The 25,344-nt window shown below is 36.1% G+C and overlaps 1 protein-coding gene across 5 annotated transcripts in view; it reads left to right on the forward strand.

The window, feature by feature from the left end:
- Positions 1–33: 33 nt before the first annotated feature.
- Positions 34–25,344, forward strand: part of ETV1 (ETS variant 1) — a 64,637-nt gene continuing 39,326 nt past the window's right edge. For 2 of the 5 annotated variants that reach the window (XM_029961808.1, XM_029961809.1), the window contains exons 1-4: positions 34–168; positions 958–1,045; positions 2,810–2,857; positions 12,594–12,647. In XM_029961808.1, the coding sequence (XP_029817668.1) occupies positions 124–168; positions 958–1,045; positions 2,810–2,857; positions 12,594–12,647 (235 nt within the window). In that variant the 5' untranslated portion in view covers positions 34–123. Of the gene's footprint in view, positions 169–957; positions 1,046–2,809; positions 2,858–3,232; positions 3,375–12,593; positions 12,648–16,517; positions 16,639–25,344 lie in introns of those variants that run through there. The other 3 variants (XM_018075682.2, XM_018075683.2, XM_018075684.2) reach the window with 3 other exon arrangements.

The raw sequence follows: 25,344 nt of genomic DNA on the forward strand, positions 1-25,344 counted from the left end.
TTAAATCTAAAAGCCATCTTGTATTCCCCTCTAGGCTGATTGGAGTCCAGATCCCGAGGAAATCTCCAGATCAAATGCCCAGTAAATAAAACACAGAGCTAAGACTCGTGGAAGAGCTGCAGAATGGATGGATTTTATGACCAGCAAGTGCCTTACGTGGTCACCAATGTGAGTGATCAGTTCAAAGTTGGTGTTTATAAACTTGACTCCGACTTATTTCTGTGGGGGAGTTTTACAGACACAGTCTCTGCTTTGTTACCGCTGTAGGGGCGACTCTTCATCTGGGAGCTTTGCCTGCAAGATGAACCTATCTTCTTAGTTATTGCAATAAAGCATCGTGTTCTTTTAAAGACAGTTTTGGGATGATTAAAAAATCATGCACATGATTAGCGGATGAGAGGAGAGAGCAGCAGCAGCTGCATTCAAAGTTTCTGGCTGTGTTTGCCTGCAACGTTCAGAAGAATGAAGTTGAGGCAAACATTAACCTTTTTTTTTCTCCTTTTATTTTCTTTCAGGACTTTGCAAACAATTTTATAAGTAACACAGGAAAACAAAGCAGTCTATTTTAATTTCATATCTGGGTTCTTCTGCATAGCTTACGCAGAAGGGATTTATGGGCTATTGTGTAGGTTTGTATACTTTAGATGCTAAAAATACACGATTGGTATTGTGTTGCTGCTTGAGCCCATTATATATGTATCTGTACAAATAGATGTCTACATAGATAGATAAAAATGTTTTGCATTTCGCCACAGGACTCTTTTGGAGGATGTTAGGGTGCTCAGCAATATCTTTTGTTAGAAATTTAAGGCTGCAAGACAATCATTTCCCTGTTTGAAAATGTAAAGAATTTATGCCAACTCTGAGTATCCTTGATTAAATTAAAAAAACCCCACACCAAACCAACCAAAATCCAAACCTTCAATTTCTAAAGTAACTGATCTTTCCTGTTTATAGAATCCGCGTGGGAGAAACTGTAATGAGAGACCGACAAATGTCAGGAAAAGAAAATTCATTAACAGAGACCTGGCTCATGACTCAGAAGGTGAGGGCTTGTCATTCCCCCTCTTCCCTCCCCCCTTCTCCCTTTCTTACTAATGCAGAGAAGCTTTTTGAGAGCTATTTATTTATTTATTTTTGAGATAAATATATGTAGATCAATCTGAATAAACTGGACAAGAAAACTGCCTTTATTACTGCAAAACAAACTGGCAAAGACAGCAAATTGATAAAGTTGATACTCTTTGCTTGACTTACCCTGTTGGGTTTTGTGCACATGTGGCACACAGGTGTCGTGCACTGAGGCCAAGACTTCGCAGCCTCTGACACAAGTCATGGCACCTGGCTTTTTCACCATCAGACCTCTTGAGATTTAAGGCTTTTTTCATTCCTCCTGTCTTTTAACATCCTTTTCACTGGTATGTCTTCACTGGTGGTAGCAGGAGTGAGAGAATGTGGATGTGGAGACTGTTGATTTTCATTCTAGCTTGCTGTAGGGCTAGTGGTCAGGCTTCTGGTGTCTGCTGGGCTGTTTCTGTTGTTGTACAACACTAATAGGGTTAAAAATCCAGGGAATTTCGGATAATGAAGCCTAGAATTGAGAAAGTTTTGGAGGGCCAAAGATTTATAACTTAGTCCCATCAGTAGTCACTCATGTTTGTAGCTTGAGGACTATGGGCTCGTAATAGCTGTTAACACTTCTTTAGGTTACCAGGTCTGTATATGTGCTACGCCTACACCCCTGTGAGTACGTAAGACATACAGGAAGGCATGTAGGAGCCTATAACTTACCCTATATAAATCTTATCAGGTTCAGGACACATTGATAAACTTTTCAAAATCCCTACTTGCCTGGAAAAGTAGATTGAAAGGAAAGCAACTTTCTGATTTTCAGTTAAGTCATTTCCCAATGTGAACGTGAGGTATCAGTCCACAGGATAAATGAATAGCCTCTGTCATTTAAGTTTATGTAAATAGTTATCTGTCAGCATTCATAAGAGAGGAAGTCTCTCTCAAAATACAGTAAATTAAAAATAAACTATTTGTTAGTTCAAATATCCTACTTAGTCTTAGTAAACAGAATTTTCATAACTGAGTTTCTGAGGTTTCCAAGTAAGCCGAATGCTGCTCTGGTTTACACCCATTTTAAGCAACTGATTTCAGTGAATTGCAAAAGAAGATAAACTGCTACAAAACTCAGTCTGTGAAGAAAGTGGTTTTAACTTTAAAGAAGTACAGTGAGTACAGCATAGAGGAAATAGTGGTGATTTTCTTGTCATATGAAGTAAAACATAAGGGGAAGTACAAAAGATTTCCCATTTCTGTTTGCTGTTGCTGCATCTCAGGTTGTGGCTTCAGAATTTTTATATGATAGATATGACCCTACTATTAAAAATACTCAATTATTGCTCAGGCAGAACTTCTGAAGTCTGAGTAAGCTTTATTTGGGGCAGATATTGCAGGAGGAGGCCTGAATTGTATAAGGAGAAATAGCTCACCTGTAAGAAAGATTATAATTTTTAACTTCTCTATGTATTGCTGAGTGAGCCTTTTATACTACAGAGCTTCGTTAAGGTTCTAGTTATTATTTCAAGAGTTGACAATACAGTAAGTGCCTGTTTTTTTTATTAATAGGTATAGAAAAATCATTAACCGATGCCCCAAAATACCTACTTTGTCTATACATTTGACTGCCAAAATAGGATGCATGTATATTTTTCTTAGGGAAAAATATATTTTTGAACATATTTTAATCTTATGAAAAGATTAAAGGTATGAGTCTTTTATCTGTGTCTTTATGTTTTTGCAGAACTCTTTCAAGATCTCAGCCAATTACAGGAGACATGGCTTGCTGAAGGTAAGGGAAAAAACTGCTTTTAAAAAGAGGAAAAACAACTCTGGAGGGGAAAAAAAAAGTCCTGAACTTGCTGTCTTAATGTTCAGCCCAATTAATTGAGCTCTAAAAGAGCCACCTCATGTGTCATGCATACATTAGAGCCTCTGATGAGTTTGTCTTTGGGGACTCTGGGGCTGCTCTACCCAGTGTCATCACAAATTACCAGGAGAAATTGCTTCCAGCTCACAATCACATCTGCTTTTGGCAAGAACTAATGCACCAAGACTTCAAGTTCTAAGCCTCTGTTCAGATTTTAATTGCAATTGATCAGGTTTATATTATTGTACCTCGAGAGACTACATACAGCCAGAACTGGGCTTGCTGTTTCCTTTTCAGCAGCACATATAATTATTTGGTGTTCTGGTGGAGTACTTTTCTGATGGCAGAAATTAGTTTCTCTGGGTTCATCGGGACGGGATGCTTCAAGATTTAAGTGCAAGTGTCTTCTTTCCACCTTGTTCACAACACAGAACATTAGGTGTGTATGAAGTACTTAAACAGTACCTTTTTCTTTATTTTCTCTTTTTTTTTTCCTAGAAACCTTTACCTGTTTTGCATGTTATTTTTGTCTTCGTATTTGTAGTTGTGAGATTGTGTACTGGGTGATTAGAAAACTAACATTGGTGTGTTTTACACATGCATGTTCTTTTAATATTTCAAATAATCTTGCACAGCACATTCTAATGAAGAGAGAATGGTTAAGAACAATAATGTACAAATATGAATTTAGAGTACTTGCTGAGAGATTCATTTAACAATAACAAAAATGTGCTGCTGCATTAAGAGAACTTTAACAAGTTGCAAGATAGCTTTGTGCTAGTTGAAATCTATTTGTTCTTTTCAGCAATATTTTCTGATTTTTTTTACTTTGATATTTACAATACTGTTTATATCAAGCATCAAGATTTTTGTGCATTGCCTGTTCTTAATATTTCTGGTCGAAATTTATATGTAAACTTCTGCATCTGAAATAGACATGAATTTGATGAAAGTTAAAAAAATCTCTCTAAATTTGTCCTGATTCAAATGAATGTCAGTATTCACAAATGTTTAATTTTTATCATGTACAGGACTGTGTACAGCTGTTTATAGAAGAGATGTTCTGGTTTTGTTGGGTTTTTTTTTTTGAAAGGAGGGATGTTGAGGTGAAATGTTTGCTGTTGGTTTACATAGAAAGAGGGAAATATTGCTGATGACTACTTGCCTACATACTGATTCTGTTTTAACAGCTTTATATATAGTTAGTCAAGTTCTTTAGCTATAAGTAAGTTGTGGGGTATTGTTTATTTTGATGACATTTTTATTCTCATAGCATTATTTTTAGTATATGGTTATTCTGTATATAATCAGAAAACCCTCCTTAAATTAATGGAACAGAGGATATATTTTTATGAATTAACATGATTCTTTCCTAATAATTGAAAACAGGATGTCCTGTACTAAGATAATTTTTGTAGTATAATGAACAGATACAACTGTAGCTGTCTCCCTGTGGTAATTTTCCTAAGGAACTCTTTATGTGGTATTATCTCATTCATTCTAGCAAGCTAGAATTATGTTAAAATACTGCTCAAAAGATACTATTTTTATTTGGAGAGGATAACTTTGATTTTTTCACTGGCATGGATGGTTTTGTTTCTGAAAAAATTATATTCTTTGATCATAAGTTAGAAAAAAACAGGCATATTCATAATGCATGTGCAGATAATAATGGAAATTTAAAAATAATACAGAATTTAAAACTAATGATTTCTGTAGGTACATATATATTAATATAATTGCTATTTTTACTCTAGAAGCATTGCTTATTTTTGATTAGAATGAATTGTTCGAGAGCATTTTTACCTCTTTGTCAGAGTGTATTTCACTGAATAAATTTAGATCGGTTCTGAGAGAGAAAGGTGTCTAGTCCTGTGTCAGCTAGGTTGAGGAACCTTCTTAAAGGTAAATAAAATGATCCAGTAAATATTTAAGAAATGAAAAAAAAAGTTGATTTTTTGCCTAGCAGAGGATAATAGAGCTAAATAATGTTATTTGTCTATAGTATGTTATAACTAAATATTACAGGTTTTCCGGTGTCCTAGAAATACTTTAAGAAATCTCTGTGTTTCGGGCCAAGCCGTGGTTTTAACTGTTTCATAAAACACAAACTTTGCACAGCTTTCCTAGGGGCTAAACTAAAACTGAAATAAAAAGTTGAGAGCATCAAGTATTGAGCTGTTAACTTGATCCCAAAGTTTTAATTAAAAAACCCCCACCCTAAACAACTTTCAGTAGTCTTTATAATGTACTAGTGTTTGAGGATATTGTAGCTATGCTCAAATGTCTACATGGATGAGCTTAGCCAGGAAACAGATTTTGAAATCAGACTTGTTTACCCATTGCTAGATGTGTCCATTTATGTTCTTCTGGACCTTTATAGGCTAGAAGTCTGCCAATTTGGCAGCATCAGTAGTGTTTACATATTTCTTTTCATGAAGCTCTGGAGCCAGGGAAATGACCATGAAATTTTAAAACATCTTGACCCTTTTTAAGAGAAGCAGTGGCAGCTGACCAGGTTTCTCCCACGAGTTCAGATCCCCACTGGGGAGTAACCAGGTCAAAAATCTACTTATTAGTTAGGAGAAGAAAGTGAGTTGCATTTTATGGCACACAAATATAATGCTTGAGAATTTTTTTTGTTTGCTCTTCCTTGAGCTGTCCTTACCACATCATACATTTTAACCTGGAGATTTTTACAGTTAGTGTCACCTGTGACAAGTTGGTGGTAAACAAATAAACAGACATGTATTCTTTTCCTGTTGGAAATGGTGAGTGGTTCACATGTATTAAAGAATTAATCCAAATGTAAACAATTCAGTAACCTCTTTAATATTTTATTACTACATAATTAACAAGCTGAATACTACTTACAGAAAGCTTACAAATGTATTCCACTAGCTGCATACTAGATTTTTATGGAAATGAGTTTTGGTTCTTACTCTGTGCAGTATTATATATGTAAGAAAGAATCTAAATTATTTCGATGTAAAACTTACTCCGAATAAGGTTCCCTTGTGTCAATTGTTATGCGAGACAGAAGATAGAGTATAACTGTTTTCTGATGCCAGAAACTGAAAATGGGAAGCCTTTAATAATTTCGTCAATGTTCAACCTTGAAAGAGTTAAAATTACCTATTGCTAACTAAGACAAATATTATTCAGGTATCTTTTATATTTAAATAACTCAGTGGCAACATTTTGTCATGATAGTACTGTAAAATGACTTTATTAATTCTATATATTTGGAATCAGATTGGTTCTGACAGATAACAATTGTTCAGTGCTTTGAAAAAAATGGTTCAAATATTAATCTAATGTTATCATGGTAGCTCTTACTTCTTACTGTGGAATAAAATGAAGAGAGAACAAATTCTTAGTGAGTGAGCGTCTCCTTTCTATGGGGAGAGCATTTGTTTTTGGGGAATAATAGATTACCAAAACCCAGATTTTTATTTAAAATTACTCAGATACTAATTTCTCCTACAGCTTGTTAAAAATCCATAAAAGGCATCCCAAGCAAACACAAATAATATATGTACTAGATCTGCTTCTTAGAGCAATAGATAAGAAGCTTCTCAGATGGTAATATACTGAAAAATAAAATACAATGTTCTTTGAGTGATTTGGAAAAAAACCCAAAAATATTAAGTGAACAGAAAGTGGTTTGAAATGATAGCTACAGGTGACGGGTTCATGACTCTACTGTGGCTCAGCTACATTGAGTGGATGGCTTCTACAAGCTGGTAGTATTCAGAAACCAGTTTTTAGTATCTGAAAGTAAGTAATTTTTCTCAAAAAATTAACACCCAGCTTTGGCATGAACTTTAGAAAAGAAATTTCTGCCCTCTGCTTTCCTAACCTGAAGGTCCCACCAGTGTCGCAGTGATGTCTAAGCAAGTGTTGGCTTATAGTTTATTTCTTAAATGAGGAGGTATGAAAGTAAGTAGCTTCTAGTTCTTAAAGGATTATTTTTAGTAAAAGTACTAGATCTTCAAATAGTACTCTAGTTAGAGTGGCTTTGTTTAGTCCTACTAACTAGATTTTTTCTCCCAAAAAGTTGTAAAATTTACGGAGTGTAAGGCAAATTCTATGTAGCCATATTCAAGAATTATCTACTTTTATCAATTTTTATAGTAGTAATAATAGTCAAAAAATGATAATATCTTCATGGCTGAAATATGTCTAATGAGGACAAACACTCTTAAAAGCAGTGAAAAGACTTTTAGTTTATAGTACAGAAAATGTCTTCTTTTTTTTTTTTTTTTAGCGGATTCTAGTGATCTGACAGATTTGGTTTTCTAATACTCACAACTTGTGATCTTAAATATCTCTGCAAAAAAGGAGAAGAGTTAGATTAGGCAAAATGGGAGGGAAGGGGCTATTATTTAAAAAAAAAACAACAAAACCCCAAAGAAGTAAATCCACCAAAAATCTACAAGTCTTAAGTCTGCAAGAAGTAATAGTCTGAAAGTAGTAACGTTTTTCTTGTTTGCTGGAAAAGTAAATAACTTTTACTCAAAATAATAATTTTCAAAGGCATAGTGGAGTTTGCTAACCATGAGGCGTGTAGCGAAATGTTAAATGCAAGTGCTCCTTGTAAGCTAACTTTTTTCCTCATTTTTAGTATAGCAGCAAATGAAGAGCAGATTCTGCAAACCCATCTTCATATTCCTAGGGATTATTCACATAAGGAAGAATTTTGAGATCTGGAGCTAGTTTTGAACTGCATTTAAGTTTATTAGTCAGAGCATCTCACATTATGTAAAAAGGGTTTTGGCTTGTTTTGACAGCAAATCCAGTGCTTATGGGAAATAATATTTTTTACCATCTTGAAATTTGTCACTGTTTTGCTTTCTGAATGCTTCTTTGTTAGAAACAGTTGTTCCCGTGGAAAAAGAACAACTACCAACTAACGCCCCCCACCCCCCAGCTCTTTCAGGAATTAGTTACAATTTAGCCAATCTTTCAGATATTCAGACTTGACAATGAATCAAAGAAAACTCAATAGACCCATTACTGTTGAGGCCTGAAGTCTTATTTTAGCTGAAGCCAAAATACTACTGTTCGTATAGAATTTCCTGTCAATTTCAATTTCTTTTACCACTTTGAATAACTGATGGATATTTTAAAACTAATTGCTCTTAGCTCTAAAAGTGAAGCATGAGGTCAGAGCACACAGTACCGCAGGAAGTGTTCTGCTACCCAAAATAAAGTTTTAAGTGAAGCATTTGCAGCTTCTTGTTTTTCTGGAACGTTTCCGTTTTTTTTTTTAACAGGAACACCTTTCCCTGGAATGCAGATCAGCTTTTGGAAGCAGTTTTTGACTGGGAGTAGGAAGAGTTAAATTTAAGCCCTTTATAGTTTGCTTAACTTTTCATTTATAATGTTCCTCAGCAGGTCTGTGCTGCATCTTGAGACAAAGCAGTGAAATCAGTGTGTTTATGCCTAAAGTTCAAGTTTACTTTGCTGTAGCTCTCTGGAAGGGTGTGACATGAAAAGCTTGTGGTTGGGGCCACATGGTTCATGCTGGACTGTGTTTTTGTGAATGGAGGCAGAACTCCAGTTCTGACTGCCTGTCTTGAGGAATTGCTTCGGAGATCAGCTGTCTCATTCACTGGCAGAAAGAATGACTCATACATCTTCTGCCTTGTTTGGCTCCAGGTCATTGTTACAGTGGATAGAGCTGGTTTTAATTAAATATTAACTCCTTTTGTCCTGGATGCTTGTTAATGGGAACTTTTTGTTTACTTGCAATGAAAGCAAGCTAACAGGCCCTAGTTTTAAACTTTTTTTTTCCCCCACAAAATTGCTTTCCATTTGCAAAATGATCTGTCAGTTCAGCTTTTCAAAGATTGTTTAAAGCTCTAAAAACTACAAACAAGTATTAAGTGTTTTTGTGCTGTGAATGTTTGCATTTGGCAAACTGATTTTAACTTAGTAGGTAGTGAAACTGTAAAACCTAGACTGATAACATCTCAAGATCATCATTAACATTTCTGTACACTTCCCAAATCCTCTTGAGACCTTATAGCTGTAGTCAGAAGAAAAAGAAAACTTTTGGTAATATTCTAGGCTGAGTCGGATAGTTTGTGCTGCAGATGTCTGCTTCAGGAGTGTGAGGCTTGATGGCTCTGAATGTGGAATGAACTGATGTAGCTGCTTCTGCTATTAGCAGTAAAAGCCACATGCTTAATATCTTTCAAAACCTTTTATTAGTCTTTTGGAATACACTTGCCTTCCCAAACCCCCATAATTAAGTAGCTCAGGGAAATATTCTCATTCGGTTAGGTGATCATTTCAGATATCTTTTTCAATTTTCCTCTGAATGGCAAAGTAAAAGAAAAAAAAAAAAAGTTTTAGTGATTTATGCACTGTGTCTTGTGTATGTTAACAGAAGACCAATGAAGATTTTATGGCAAGCTTGCTGAGTTGCAGTATTTGTGAATAAAAGAGGAAATGAATGGCATATGTATATAAATGTGCAGACAGTTGCAACACTGCAAGTACATTTTCCTTTCAGACATTCATGTTGAAGGGTCTTTACTAGTCTATTTAATTTGCTGCAAAGTCTGCCTGTAATTATTCAAACTCCAGGTACAAAAGCCCTCTTCTACTTGAGTAATGGGATGATGTATCCCAATGATTTGCCCTCTCACAGCAAGGTGCTGGTGGAAGGAATCTCTATGTATGAGGATGATTGCTTGCATTTCACCAGCATGATCATGTGCAAGTTTCAGTTTTGCTAGTTTAAAAATAATATCGGATTAAATGAGGAATAATTTGCGTTTTCATTTCCACTAGCAGATCCTTTTAATTTCTCCCTGTAGCCTTTTGGGCTCATTTCTAAGGTACTGATGCTACTAAAATTAGATTCCAGTAGAAATGCATGTTCCTGGGTTGAACATTTTGGATGTTGTTATTTGTTTTGTTTATAGTTGGCAGGGTTTTAAATACTTCTTAACTTGCTGTGTTCCTTTCTCTAAAGAGGCTTTTAAGGCTGTGTTCATATTGTATTTAAATTTTGACAGTGCAGTCTCCACCTGTTTCCAGAGTACTGATAAAGTGATGTGCTTTGATCTCTATTAAATATGCCTTCATAAATTGTGGGGATCCATGAATGAAGTACATTTTTCTTGTTTATTCCATAAACAAGAGCAAATCAGGCATAATGGCAGTAATATAGAGGTTTCCATGACATATTTTATTTTTTCCTTACTCTATGGCTGGGGAAAACCAAAAAGGACCTTATTTACTGATACTTATACATAAAACTCTACAACAGATTTGTTCTGGACTAAGTCAATTTAAAGTGATAGAACCAGAACAAAGCACTGGTGAAGCTGTCTGGTGTGCAGAGTATACTCTATGGAAAGTTATATGATATTGGCTGTCCCAGTGCTGCAATCACTAAATGTAGCCTTTGTATTTAAACAGGAGTGTTTTTTTTTTCTTTAGGGCTTTTTCATATCTCCTAGATTCACAGATTAATACATATATATGTATATATAAACTGCAGGTGGGTGTTAAAAAATTAAAGTTCTACTAGCCTCCTTGCTGCATTTGAAAATGATAGCTGGCTTAAGAAAACTGCGTGGGATGTGTCTTCTGTAAACAAGAAATTACTTGATACAATTACTTTAAATCTGAATGTACTCACAGACCCTTGAAAAACAATTGGAAATAAAAGAAATCCTTATGAACTGATTTTTAAGTAGAAGACTTTGATTTCATAATTGGATTCTTCTGTGACAGTCAAATGGTTGGCATTTTTGTAAGGAAAATGCCAAACATTTGCATGCAGTCAATTGCATGAAATGTCAGAAATTGCGGAGTGTTAATATTTGGGCTCCCTGAGTTCATTTTTGGTAAAAGTTCTGTAGTTTCTCTGGAAGAAAGGAAATTTAATGTGTCAAAAATACTGGGAATATTTGGGTTGGTAAAATAAGTGTTTTATACAGCTTCAGACTTTGAGGAACCCACACGTCCTCAGAGGCACTGATTTATCCTAGAAGGATGGTTTACTGTAATGTTATTTTTTTCTTTAAAATCCCATACAACAAAGCAACAGTAGCAATGCTTTTTTTTCACAGTAAGGCTAATTACACTTAGTGGGTTTATCTTACACTTCTTTTCAAATCTGCGTTTGCATATTTCCCAAGGTCATTTGTTCTTAAGGAATACTTTCTCCAATTAAGACAGTAAGATTTTAAATTTATTTTAAAATCCAGAGCAAATAATTTTTCAGTGTAATGAGCCTGATTCTGAACTCTTTACCAGGAAAAAAAAATTCCAGTTAAGTCACTAGAAATATTTCCTGAGTAAGGAGTGGAGATCTGGTCCATGAAGAGTACTGTAGTGCACATTGAAAATAACTGTAATTATAGTTAAATATGTATTTTAAATTCAAACAAATTATAACTGTTGTACATATATGATGGGGAGTGTGCGCTTTCTAAACTAGAAAATACTCTGAGGGACATGAAAGTTACATTTTATCACTTAATGTGTTTAATAATTTGATAGTCACAGTTTTGATAAATGATTATATAAGCAGCATTTGCCTCTCAATTCTCATTGGGTAACCAGATCATGGCAGATGTTAACTTTTAATGAAGATCATGTGAATTATTTGCTTATCTTCAGACAAGAACTGTGTAAATTAAAGTATTTTTAAACAGATAATTTTATGCAGCTTTGCTGTAGTGATTCCTGTTGGTGTGTATGTTGAGGAAACGATGACAAAGTTGAGATGATAAGCTGGATCTCTCTCGGGATGTACGCAGAAGCAGTCTTGCTCCGAGGATGCCGTTTCTCAGTGTAATTTTCTGCAGTTATTTGAATGCATTCATCTGTAATATACATTCAGTGGTATTTCAGCTTAAATGGTTTAAATGATTTTACAACACCGTTTGAGAGATGGTTAATGTCTTAGATATACAGTGAAAAGGAACTGGGGTACCACAGGAGCAAAATTATCCATTAGCAGAGCATGAAATGATTGTATTTTATAGTTCTGGTTTGTGATGAAAGTTTCTTAAAAGCAACAATGATCCTACATAAGATGAATGGATATTAATGATGATTTTTGCTTTAAGTAAATATTTTTTTTTATGTCTGAAATGGTGTCATTGAACCAGGAATTCTGTGGTCTGGTAAAATAGTTCTTCTTGAATGTTTGAAACAATAACAGAAAATCCCTACTGTGTTGGCTGACTACCACAAACAATTGGAATCACATTTAAGTAAAACGAAGGTGTGGTAGTTTGGGGTTAAAGAAGCATAAGTGTTAATCACTAGGATTTGTTTTTATGTTCAGATATTTTGAAACTGGGCACTGATGAGTTTTATCTGTGGCATGGTAGGTCCAGACCCTGGTGCAGGGAGTGAGGCAGGGCAAGTCAGCCCATTCCCATTGCTCTGCGCCGGGGCTGCTGTGGACTCAGACTGCACCGCACAGCTTCACCCCAGGGTTTATCAGATATTAAAATGATGCTCTTGCCTGATTTTCATACTCAACAAGGAAAAAAAAAATCCTAGTTTTAAACTTGGCAGTGCTTTGAATTAAGCACAAGTCTTTATTTATGCTATAACGGCTTCTTTTAATTCTTGTTTTTTGTTTGTTTGTTTGTTTGTTTTTTTGTTTTCCTTTCTTCAGCTCAGGTACCTGACAATGATGAGCAGTTTGTGCCAGACTATCAGGCTGAAAGTTGTAAGTATAGTACGACTCATCACTTTCTTAAAAATATGTATTTGTATATTTATGTTTGGGTCTTCATATTTGTTATTTATTGTGTCATCTGCAATCCTTTTGCTGGTTGGTGACATCAGTGTGATGAGTAGATAAAGCAAGTGGCATTTTGATGTGCAGCCAAAAGAAGTTATTTGGGCTGAAGGTATAACCTTTAGCAGGGGACCCTCTCCTATCATTCCTACCCTGAGCCCCAGGGAAGCATGGAAAAACTCAGGTTGTGGAGGTGGAAGGAGTTTGTTTGTCCGTAGAGTGAGCAGAGGAGCATTCTGAGCCGGTACAGATCAGATACTGTGGGACATAGGAGGCAACTCTGCTGAGCAGCAATCAGGCTGCTCAACACGTTTTGTGTATCAACAAATAAATACAGTTCTCTACATAATCAATCAAATACAGCCACTGCTGAAGCATTTTTAAGTTGTCTTAGCATGTGGCATTTTGTTGCTCAGACAAAATTTCCCTTTGAATTAATGAGAGGAAGCAGGAGTTACATTAAGCTGAATGTTTTGCTTTGTTTTCTACTCTACTTAACAAGGACCTAAACCTATTTTTATCAGCCTATGCCACTCGAGTCTTGCTTTCACCTGCTAAAATGCTACTGTTCTGTTAAGCACTTTGCTGTACCTTTGCTGTACCTTTGGTTCTGCGGTTTTCGGTGGTTGCAAGGACATAGCATGAGAAACATCTGACAAGGTCATAGACTTCTTGGAGCACCTTTATGCATTTTTATTCCTCATGGCAAGACTTCTCTCCATCATCAGAAGTCTCTTCTAAACAGTGTCTGCTGATTGTAGCAGAGCGCATGGGAGCTTTTCCATTTTGCTAGATAACGTAAATAATTTATCCTATCGGAGTGAATTACTGCAGTTCACTAAACCAGATAGCTGTTAAATACAGCATTCATGTACTGAAACATTAAGATTAATATTAGAGAGATTAGGAAGAATTGCATTAAAATAGTCTTTAACCCAAAAAACAAATTCAGTTTTCCTATAAATCTTTTAGATTATTTTTCCAGTTACTTAGGAATTGTTCTAGGAAGAATTTATTGAGAGTATTCATAACAGCATTTTGTGAGGAAAAAAACCCCACAGTTTTTTTTTCATCCCCCGGAATTGTTGCTGTGCAGGATAGTATTCCCACACAGCAACAATTTATTTTTATTTTTCCCTCAAAGTTCATGTTCATAAACCAACCAAAAATCATAGTCACTTTTCAACTTATAAAGTTGCCCTTGTAACAGATTTTTTTCCCACCTCTCTCTTAAAAGACTTTAAAAAAAAATTATAATGTGAAAGCCAAAACAATCTATAAATTGAAAATTGGATACGTTATTTTCCATAGGGAATTGTGCCCAAATATAGTCATTCATGCTTAGATCCTTTGTGTAACAGTACAAAGTTCAGTTGGGGCTTCTATTAACCCACAATTATCGTTATACAACAAGTCAATGATTCTTGGAAAATACTTTGTGAGCTGTGAAAGAAAAGCCCCATTGAAGCTGGTCACTGCTTTTGGTGATAAAGAAATACTGCTAATATGGTTATTTTATTAATGCTGTTGTATTTCAAAGTTCCTTAGCCACAGCTTACACAGTATTATCAAAGGAACATTTATTTCTTCGTTTCAGTTGGTTTCTTTATCTTAAGTAAAGGTCAGGAGAGCTTCCTGGTGAGCTACTCTGGCAAAGGTTATGGAGTTTCAGACGTATACTTGGTTATAAGGTATTTAGCTGTGGGCTCTGCAAAACAGGAACAGAGATCAACATAACCAAAGCCATGGGGAAATTACTGCTGCAGAAGTAGCCCAATTGTGACCGTTTTCTTTAGGATCCAAACCTGCCTTCAAACTCCATTATAATGACTTACTATATATAATCCATACCTCTGCACGGTACTTGCCCCGTTACTGGAAGCAGTCTGGCAGGAGCACTTTGGTTTTGGTTTTGTTTTTTTTTTTTTTAATTTATTTTTATTTTATACATGGGAGAGGATGGACAAGCTTTCATGGATTTAGTGTTTAATGCATTTAATTGAGCCAAAAATGGTGAAGGATAGAAGTGTAAACCAGTGAAGGAGGTCACAGCCACTGTAGTTCAAAGGCAACTAAACTGTGGTTCATTGCAGAAGTTTTATTTATGGAGCTGGATATAGGTAGAGGGGTGTGGTTGATGTGCAGAGTATGTAAAGAAAACTGCAGTGCTCCAGTGAAACAGTTACAATCTGCAGTCCAGGTGCAAAAATTAATGACATTTTATTTCAGGATTCGTTGCTTGAGAAATGGGCTTTAAAGCTGAGGCAGATCTGCGGTGTTAAACTGAAACTCATGACATTAAAAGGAGACTTAAGAAACTTCGGTAGCAGTAGCAGTACTGGAAAGCTGTGGTTAAACCTTTCTTGCCTAGAAATTACCAGCTTGGTGATTTGAAGAGGTCAGCTCTTGGAGCAAGATGTGGAAGGTAGCAGAGGAACCGATACTGCCAAGATCATGTGCTGTGTCCTACCACTGAGCAGGATTAAATGCCCCTTAAAGTGCTGTGGGTTTTGCATTTTTTTCTGTAATAATGATTATAACTAGTGAAACTGCACTGGTATTAGTAACTAAGGGAAACATTTAGTTTAGATTAGATATACAGTCCACTTTATCCACTCAGGGATTTAACTTCAAAGCTAGCTTGGGACCATGAATATTTCAATTATGAGTTGCTATTAAACTTCAATCCATTTTCAAAAAGCAAACATAATATGTGTATTTATAGTTAGGTGTAGGCTTTAGATATTGTGAGTGAGATCAACAGCTAGCATAACTTCATGTGGTATTATTGACGTTATTGGAATTACGCATATTTCTATTAGCTAAGGATCCGGCATGTCAAGCTTCCCCTTAATGCTTTAAGCTTCAGTTTACCTGTTTAAGGTAGAATTTATTTTATTACTCCTTTATGTCTTCTGGAAAGGGGTCCTTCCTACCATAAGAATCTTAGAAATGTCTGCACTTTCAAACCTTCCTTTTTTGTCATCAAAGCCCCATCTTCTCTTACCTTTTTATTAAATATTTTTTTATCTTTGCGTACCTATCACAAAGTACCTTTTTGTAGTTTTGCTTAGAGTGAGTGGAATGTGGAGTAGAAAACAACTACCTTGTTCGGATAAAATTTGAAAAACAGAACACAGTTTAGTTTCTTGTAACCTTCTGCTTTCTGCAAGAACTCAACTTCTTGAGTTCTGAGGGAGAAAAATGTATACGAAAAAGATTTTTTTTGTTGTTGTTTTTTGAAGTTGCACTAGGAAAATACTGAGTTGCATATTAGTGTAATTTTCTTAGTTTTTCATTCCCATTCTCATACAAAATAAAGTCCACAAAAAGAGTGAGGAATCACTTTTACAGGCATTTACTTAAAAGTTCTGTGTTAGGCAGGTTGGTTTTGCCTTATTCTGAATCTGCTTCTGCAATTCAGCTCACCTGTTTGCTGAATATTCAAGTGACTTCCTAATGACTCTTCTTTAAAACAATTATATGAGAAGTTGTGTAAAGAAAAGATGCAAAATATTTTTCCCCTAAAAAGGTGAATGCTTTTTCTTTTTTTTCAATCAGAGTTCTGTATATGACTCTTTTTCCAAGTTCTTATCTAATTCATAAAACTTAATTAAGCTGTTCTTCTGTCAGTATAAAGTCAGTATTCACATGTGGAGAAGGGTGACCTGTGTTAACTTCCTCAGATAAGGTTTCCTATTGTTTCAAGTCCATTTTCATATACTGAGGAGGAGCCAGATCCTGAACTGCTTGTAATCAGTGGCGAGGCTTTCAGATACTGTAGAGCAGCAAGGACTTTCCACTCCAGGAGTAAAAATGAATAAAGTGTTCAGTTTGCTTGAAGTCAATAGCTGTTGAGGTGAAGATTGCTTGCTCCCATTATTTGGATGGTTTCTGTGACAGACACAAGAGGAAGTAGGTAGGATTTGCTGATGTTTAAAGGATGTAGTTGGCAAAGAAAACTTGGTATTGTCAACAGTACCCTGAACTGTAATTCGACCTAGGTAGAATTGGTTATAAATGGGGATTACCCTACACCAAACCATACTGCCTTGTGTCTTCATAGCATAATCACATTTTGTTTTGTTTTTATAATATGTTTTTGGACTAATCTATTTTTTTAGAGTTTTCTTTTTTCTTTTTCTTCTTTTGCCCTGAAATGTTAGTTACATATTTAAAAATAATGAAAAACTCTCGGTTTTGGCTTTTTGTTTGTTACTAGATTTCTGTTAATGAAGATTTGTCTTGTACTTCACCTTCTTGATCAGTTTTCTTCTCTTTCATTTTATTCCTTTGTTGTTTTCCAGATCATCACAGCCTTAACACTGCCCAGGGGTAAATGTTAGTGTTAGACCGCAGCTGTTGACAGTAAATGGGAAGAGCTGGCTGTAAAATCCGTGCTCCTCCATGTCTGATTAAACTTTAAGATAGGAAAAATACTTTTTTAGTAGTTATTTTGTCGCTGATCTTTCATGACCTTTATTCTTTCTCTTACCTCTTTTTTGTTCCTCCAGTTTTAGCAAAGGAGTGCTTTCAGTGTAGATGCCAGGAGCCTTAAATTATTCAGGGATGTGCTTTTTAGATGCTCTGGCTTGCAATCTTTAAAAGCCTGTTAAAGAGATTCTTTACACAGGCTTCAGGTAGCTGTATTCTTCTGTCATTTTAACTAATGGTGTAGGATATTCCAAATGCACTTTAAATGAGGAAAAGCTTTAATATTTACTTATATGTTTGCAGCATGCAAAATAATGATTTTTTTTTCGCACTACCAGGTGAAAAATGCTATGTTTGTTTTACTTTCTTTCTCTTTCTTTCTGTGATTTAAATTTCAAAGGTGAATTTCAGACCTAGAAGAGCATTTCCTGTTTGCTTTAGTATAGCAAGACCTGATGAGCAATTGATAGAGGTTAATTTTCACTTAATATTACATATTTTGGAGGAAAAAGCCCACATAATTAAAACTAAGTAGAAAACACCAGAATACTATAAGTTCTGACAGGCCTACTGAAGTCAAAAGGAGATCTATTTAAGGGATTTGTTTTCAGTTTTGATGCAGAATAGTTTAATTTTGCAGCTCCCAGAGAAAATTTTAGTGGACCAAAAAAAAATGACATTTTTTAACGTGATGATTCACTACATAGGCAGCTGGTAGTTATGTCTTGGTAGTGCACAATGTCCTAGAAATTGCAGTTGGTAGCATTTTGGTTGTGTGTGTGTGACGAGTTGCACACACTAGTGTGTTTTCAGGTTAGTTTTTTGGGGTCTTTTTATTTTTTTTTTTTTGGTGGTTTTTTGGTTTTGGTTCCCGCCCCCAATTTCGCCTTTTTTAGTCTCTGTGTCTGCAATCACCTTTTCTTTGAGTGTAGCTCTGCAAGTGTGATGCTGCAGCCGGCAGTCCGACAAATATCCTACGAGGTGTTGTTACTTACTCTTGGTGCTGCGCTATTCCCTGGTAGAGCTCTCTGTTGCAGCTGTGTTTTGTTTCTTGCCACTTGTCTTGAAACTACTTCCTTCCATAGGTCAGATGTTGTCAAATACAGAGAGATTTAGTTATTTATTTTAGTGCATACCCGACTGTGATGGATTCTTTCTTAAGGGCTGTGAGAGTCCGGGTTTTGTGGTTCGTTCCTGCCTTTAGCTTTGCATGACCTTGGGCATGTTGCTTAACATCTTTGTTTCTGGTTTGAAGTAGGTACAGAAATGCATGTATCACTGTGCTGTGAGATACACAGCTTTCTTAATGATCACTTATCTAGAGATCTCAAAAGCATTTTACAAAGACAGTCCGGTGCAATTGCTGTTGTAAGAGCTGGAGAGGTCAGACTGAGGAGTCGATGCTGACCACCTTATCTCTCTTCGTAGTTGCCTTAGATAGCCTCCCTTCTTTCATTGTGTCACTGAGCACTTGCTTCCTTTGTTTAAAGCGGGACTGAAACTGTTACCAGCTGTTAACTTTCTTTTTTGTTTTTCTAATTCACATTCAAAAGAAATTACGAATTGTTGTCTTTTTAGAGAACTTTGTGGGCTCATTTTGTGGTTCATTGCTGGGCATTAGCCTGTGTTAATATGGATTTTTTTTTCTCCTTCTTCCTCTAGAGTATTTTTGGAAATATTTAAATCTGCTATAGTCGCGTCTTTTTCCATAATTGCAAGATTTAATTATTGAAAAAGTTTTACCAAGAGGCAGAGTGTTGGTTGTAATGCGTCGGACTTCTGATCTTAACAGTAGAGAAGTCGTGGGGTTTTTGTGATTTTAATAAGCAGTTTCTGTTTATTTGCGTTTCTGCTTGTATTTCCAGCTTTGAAGGTGGAAGGACTTGAGGTTCTCCTTTGTCCTGGATTGTAATAGTGGTAGTGGCTCAGCGATTTTGTAAATACTGGTGGTGGCAATAGCACAGTGAATCAAATTAGAAGACCCCATCGAGTACATAACTTCTGATTTTTAAAACTTTTAAAGTGTGAAAGCTTTCTTTCATAGTGCCCAGCATGCATGTGAGTTTTATTGCCTATGGAAGGGTATCTCTGGGCATCCGCAGAGGCAGCAGACACAGCAGACACCTTATGCAGACATCATTTAACTGTACAGGACCACTGTGAACCTGATGGTCGCCAGCAATCTGGCTTGTGGGTTTTTTTCCCCCTGTCTCCCCTATGGCCTTCCATCAGTGAGTCCTTGCTCAGCTAAGCTGACTTAGTTTCCACAGAGCCCCATCCTCATTTGCTGCTTTTTTATTGCAGATTAAAGGCTTGAATTGCATGTGGAGGTTATCAGCTAATGAATAAACTTCAGTCATCCTGTCCTGTGATAAATCTCTCTCCTAGATCAAAGATGAAGCATGTAGACTTTTTTCTTTCAAATGGTAATTTCTTAAGGCTGTCAGATCACTTCCTAAGGTCTGTTTACATAAAAACAAAAACATTAAACATATTTTATTCAAAATGTTGAATTTTCAGTTTTGAAAAAGCCTTCTATTTCCTCTTTGAGGAAGCCTCCCCTCCTTCCTTCTGTGATGGTCCCATCCGTGGAAGTACCGGTGATCCTCACATTGTAGCTTTTAGTCACAGTATTTTCTTAACACTGCAGTTACTTAGTTTTTAAACAGGTAGTTGTTCAGTTAATTTCATCAGAAGTATGTGTATGTATTAGATCTTTTCAGTTCCATTTGTGCTAAAGTATGCAGGAACTTTTCAGCTGTATTGTCACATGGAAACCAAATAAGGCAGACTGTAGGGTGTTTGTTTTGACACAAAACTGTTATTCTCCTAGAACTCCTTTCCATGCAGTGTTTTTGCAAAATGAGTTTTGTATTTCAGTAGTAGTCTAAATAATGATTTGAAAATCCATGAGCTCTGGAATGATGTAAAATAAGGCAGTCTGCAAGTTGAGTCCATCCATTTCTATTTATTATATATGTTTCTTTAGTTCAAATGTTTTTAGTCTGTATAATTTTTTTGTCTTCTGCTTGCTGCCTCAGCAACTGAAGATAGACATCAGGCTCTCCCATGGAGTGTCATGAAGTTTTCAAGGGGTATAGCAGGTAAAAAAAAGAGGAGAGAGTGACAGTCCTGTAAACATCAGTTAAACTTTGAGGAGTCTGTGACACATTCCTGTCCAGTAGGACCAATATCGCTGTCCTCTGTAAGCATAGAGGAAAAATAGTCCTTGTTTCAGGTGTTAAGTTGTTTTGATTTGGTCATGTGCATTTCAGTACTAGGAAGTAATCACAGTGAAGCCACTTATAATCCGATAAATATGCACAAATGATTGCTAATTTTTTAAGTTTTAGAATTCATCAGTGTTTTTTCTAGGGATGATCTAAACCTAGTTTAAACTGGTAAATGGAAAACTGATTACTTTTTCAGGGCATGTGCTTGTCTTTTCCCTAAGAAGGGACTCTTTTTTTTCCTTTCAATTATTCTTCATTTCTCCTTGTTTTCAATACATTACTCTTCCCTGTTCCTGGATTATAGTTTGACCTTGATGAGGTAAATAGAGAAGTGAACTGTCTTGGTAAAGAATATATTCTTACGTATCTATTTATTCTATAAGCTGAGGATTATGCGTGCTAGAAAAGAGTGAATCATTAGCAGCTTTATTTCTGGTTGTCTTTTTTTCCTGTGGCTGTTTATGAACTTATTCAGCAAGTGTGGTTGCCAGTAAGTTAATGTAGTGAAATATTTTTTAGCAATGACATTTACTGCGGAGTCCTGCAGTCACTGAAGAGGAAGGTTACTGACTGGCCAGGTTTTTGTCTTTAAATTTATATATTATGAGTTGTCATTAAGTACATTTGAAAAATTGTGTGTGCAAAAACAATTCCCAGTCTTCCTAATTTGATCCTCCTTGCTCAGATGTTGTTTCCTTTCTGCTTCTAATGTATACCTAAAAAAGATAAACAGTTTAATTCTTTTTTAATACTCTGTCTTCATGCTGAAACTGAATGCAATGTTTCCTTATTAACCATCTGTTAATAAAATTTCTCATGACCAAAGCACTAAGGGAAGTGGAGACAACAGGGACTTTTTAAAGTGTCGGTATTCAGTAAAGACAAAGAGTTTCAAGGATTTGGGATTAGATTTGGGAACTGGTTTAATACAAGTCTGTATACGCAGTATATACTCAGTGTGTATATATATACATATTCTGTGTATATATATATATGTGTGTATATATATACATATATATATACACACATATATATCCATATATACATATGCATATAGAAAACATACCCACCATGTAATTGTCAGTCTTACTGATTGTATGCACATGTAAAATAATCATAAAACTTCAGGAACACTTGGCTTCAGAAAACATGTGCTGTGCAGCATGTTTATTGGTAGTGTACATTCAGCTGCAAGTCTCATATGCAGTAAGAATGCTTCAAGTAGCAGCAGAAGCCTTAAATATCTGTGTTGAGAACCAGCACCTGGTTGCAGGTGGTCAGAATTCCACCGGCTCCAGAAAGAGCACTTTGCTAAGAGTCTTTGAAAATCGGCCTACTTAAATAAGTCCTGACTTTATGTTCCCAGACTAACCACTTCTGACAATGGCTTCTTTGTTTCCCTGTTGAATCAGTGATAAAAGTTGTGAGCTGAATTTTACTGTTGACTTATTTCAATGGCCCACACCTTTTCCAGTGGAGACTGCAGTTTTTGCGGTGGTTTTTGGTAGTGAACTAAAGATTTAGATTGCAGCCTTGCTTTAATGATCTGTAAACTAGGTGTGTCAGAGTTGCCTTACTGGTGAGCATTTGTGAAAATTGAACATTGAAGCATGAAGGACACATGTATTTAGAGTGGTGACAGTTTCTCTCTTCTCAAGATGTAAACAAACATCCCATTAGCTATGCTGAGTTAGTTTATACTTGTTTTATGAATGTATACATATTTTTATTGTTAAAGGCAAAATAAAATTAAAAATCATCTCAAAATGCAATTTCGGTCCTTTTACTTACTGTCATTGAGAGTTGCTAGAATAAAAACAAATTGTAAATAATCTTTTGAATTGGTTGTTTAATTCATGCTAGAGAGCGCTCAGTGTGTAGTACATTTCATTATTTATTAGCTTCTATGCTTTTGCATATTCTTGAGTAGCAAACTGACAGACAGGCATGATTATCCTTAAGAATAATTTTTTATTATGATGCTCTTTTATTATGAGTATATTCCTATTTTTATAGGGATGCATACTGAGCTTTTAAGACTGAGCTACTACAAACTAGACTTCACCTTCTGACACCAGTCGTTTGGGTTATGGCAGAACCAGTGATTAAATCCAGTTTCATTCACATTTTGTCCAGCTGCAACTATAAGATCAGTAACCTTCTCATCTATAGCTGGCTGTTAGCTCTTTGTGTGAATACATCAGAAAAGAACAATAAAAAGATAATAATTAGATTGATGTAACTTGAAACTTTTCCGTAAGAGGGGAAATGAGGCAGAATCAGTTCCTGTTTGTTTTCTGCTGTGGGCATGTTCCCTAAATATCAAGTTGACAATACCTTTAAAACAATAAATAGAAGGAATACAAAATGGCTTATTTTAAAGTTTATTGTTACTTCTAGCAAAAATACTTGTTATAATTTCCAAAGTTCTCTTCATAATTCCGATTTTACAAAACCTATGAAAATCCAGACCCCAAACCCTCAAACTGCAGATTTACCTGAAGTGGAAAGTGTGTATGTATGTGTGTGTGTATGTGTGTGTGTAAAATGATGGGATATTATTGGATATTTTAGTAATGGAAGTTACATAGTGCTTAGCCATTACCTCTTAGAATTTAAATTAAATTTTGGAAATTGCTGCAAATGGAAATCCTGTCCTCAGAAAAGCACACAGACCCTGATTTAGTGGCCAGCTCTTCTCTTTGCATTTAACTTTATTGATAATTCCCAGGTAGGAATACAATTTAAGTTTTCTCCGAGGCTTGTTCTTACATTAAGACCTTGCTCTTTAGCAGAAGCTCTAAAGGTGGATTGCCTCTCCTTGCACCCTGCCTGGGAGCCTTTGGAGCCAGATACATTATCAGTAACAGTAGAAACAAATGCCCCTGATTTCCTCTCAGGATTTTAACAGGGAAAGCTAATGCAGGTGAAGAGCAGCCCTGTTTCTCTGTGGGGTCCTGGAGGTTGCAGATCCAGTATAGAGGGATTAAAAATGCTTTAGATATTTTTTTTTCTTCCCTCCCTGTAATCATCTTCAGCTATCCACGTGTTTTAGTTCAATTGCTACAGAACTCAGCTGGTTTAATTTTATTAGGTTACCGCTTCCTGCTCCAGAGAGCACTAAGCCGCTGTTTATTTTGGGGGCAGGGGGAGAGGGAGAGCTCTTCGTCCTGCCTCACCTACTCCCCTCAGACATCAAAGTGAGCCAGTTCACTCCTCCTAGCTTAATCCTCCCTTTCTCCCTCCCACCAATGTTCTGCAAATTTCCTTGTATTCTTCTCAGAGTTATCCAGTGTCCGTGGTATTTGTCAGCAGGTTCACTTTTGCCCTGGAGGTACTTGCTGGGAGGCAGAGACCCCCCCTGGAAGCACTTTCCACTCGACTGCCTGCAGCTGTGAGTCTCCTACAGCCGGACAGGTAACTGTCTGGAAAGGAAGGAGAGCACTACAGGAAGGGGACATAAATTGGAATAAAACAGTGCCTGTGACAGCATTTCTGTGAGATTGCTGCTCTTGGAGGCTAAGAAACTGTCGGTAACTGCAGCTCTTGCTGTATGAAAATACCTTCTAGACAATTGTTATTTGGCAAGTGGAAATCTTTTGGGGTGAAGGTGAAGAGGGATCAACTAACCAAAATAGTGCCCAGATGTGTTTTTGCTTGGGGGTACCAGAGTAGAGACAGTGTTCTAATTCCATATGGCAGTTCAGCCAGTTAGTAGTGTCAGTTTAGGCCAAAGGACCTGCAGTGTCCTAACTAGGTGTTAACTAGCAGCCTCTAGAAAAGTTTGCCTTGGAATTGCTCTATCTTTGGGTTTACTTAATAGGTTATCTTTTATTGGTATTTACTGGAAGTTACTCCCCCCACTCCCCAGTCAGGTGGCTTACCCTTTTGAGCAGGCTTTTTAATTTTTGCTCTACTGAATGTACTCGTAGACTTCAATTTTCAACCGGCATGGTCTTTTTAAATGAGAAGCCAAGTGGCTACAAATATCTGAATTATCTCAGTGGTGCCTTCAGCACTTCCCAGTGTTAGAAAGCTGCAGGTGTACCCTCAGTAACTTTAATGAGCATTTCAAAAATTGCAACTGCACAGACAAGCAAATGAGGGATATCTTGACTAAAAAGGGGATTTATAGCAGTGAACCAATTATTAAGCTGTATGGGTGCAACCTCTAATATTGTGCTTCCTCTCCCACACTAACTGGGAACCCCTCCACCTCTCAGGGAGGCTGCATCTGTCATGGCAGGGGAGTCTTGGGTTAGCTGCCCAGAAATAGCTATATTGGCAAAATCTTTTAGTGTCTTAGCACGCAAGCTTTAGAAAAACACAGTTCATTTAAAGAGTGGCATTTATTTTCTGTTATAAAGAAGCATTTATAAGAATTTCTTTGCTGAACAGGAGCAGGAACATCATGTTTAGGAGTCAAATAAGCTGTCCTTTAATGAAATGGCATATACCTGTACAAATGCCCTCATATAAACCTGCTTTATGGATAGTGATGTGAACCCTTCTCTGTTTTCTACTTCAACCTTTTTTTGGCCTCAGCTGCTATTCTCAAAGGCTTTATGTTAATGCCAGATCATAGTAAAGATAGGGAAAAATTATGGTGGACATACACAATTAACATAATATAGAGATGAACAGGTGATTCAATTAATTTAAAATTGATTTTCATTAATCCTTTTTTTAGTCTTTTAGTCATTAATCCGTAATGCTTAAAAAAATAGGAAAGAAAAAAAACATCTCTTGCTCCAAAGCAAGAGACAGTTATTTTAACAAACAATGCTTGTTAAGGTGGATGCATTACTGTAGATCTTAAGGTCCAGAATTTCCTAATATCAACTGTAGGAAAATGTGCTGTTATTTTCCATCTTGAAACTCTGTGGTAGTAAACAATAATAAGTTCCAGCTTTTTGCTGCAGTTCATTTTCACCTGCTTCTACTTTTTCCTAATTCAA

This window comes from Manacus vitellinus, unplaced genomic scaffold (assembly GCF_001715985.3).
Source record: "Manacus vitellinus isolate BGI_N305 unplaced genomic scaffold, ASM171598v3 scaffold_3_pilon, whole genome shotgun sequence".
In the NCBI taxonomy this organism is placed as follows: domain Eukaryota; kingdom Metazoa; phylum Chordata; class Aves; order Passeriformes; family Pipridae; genus Manacus; species Manacus vitellinus.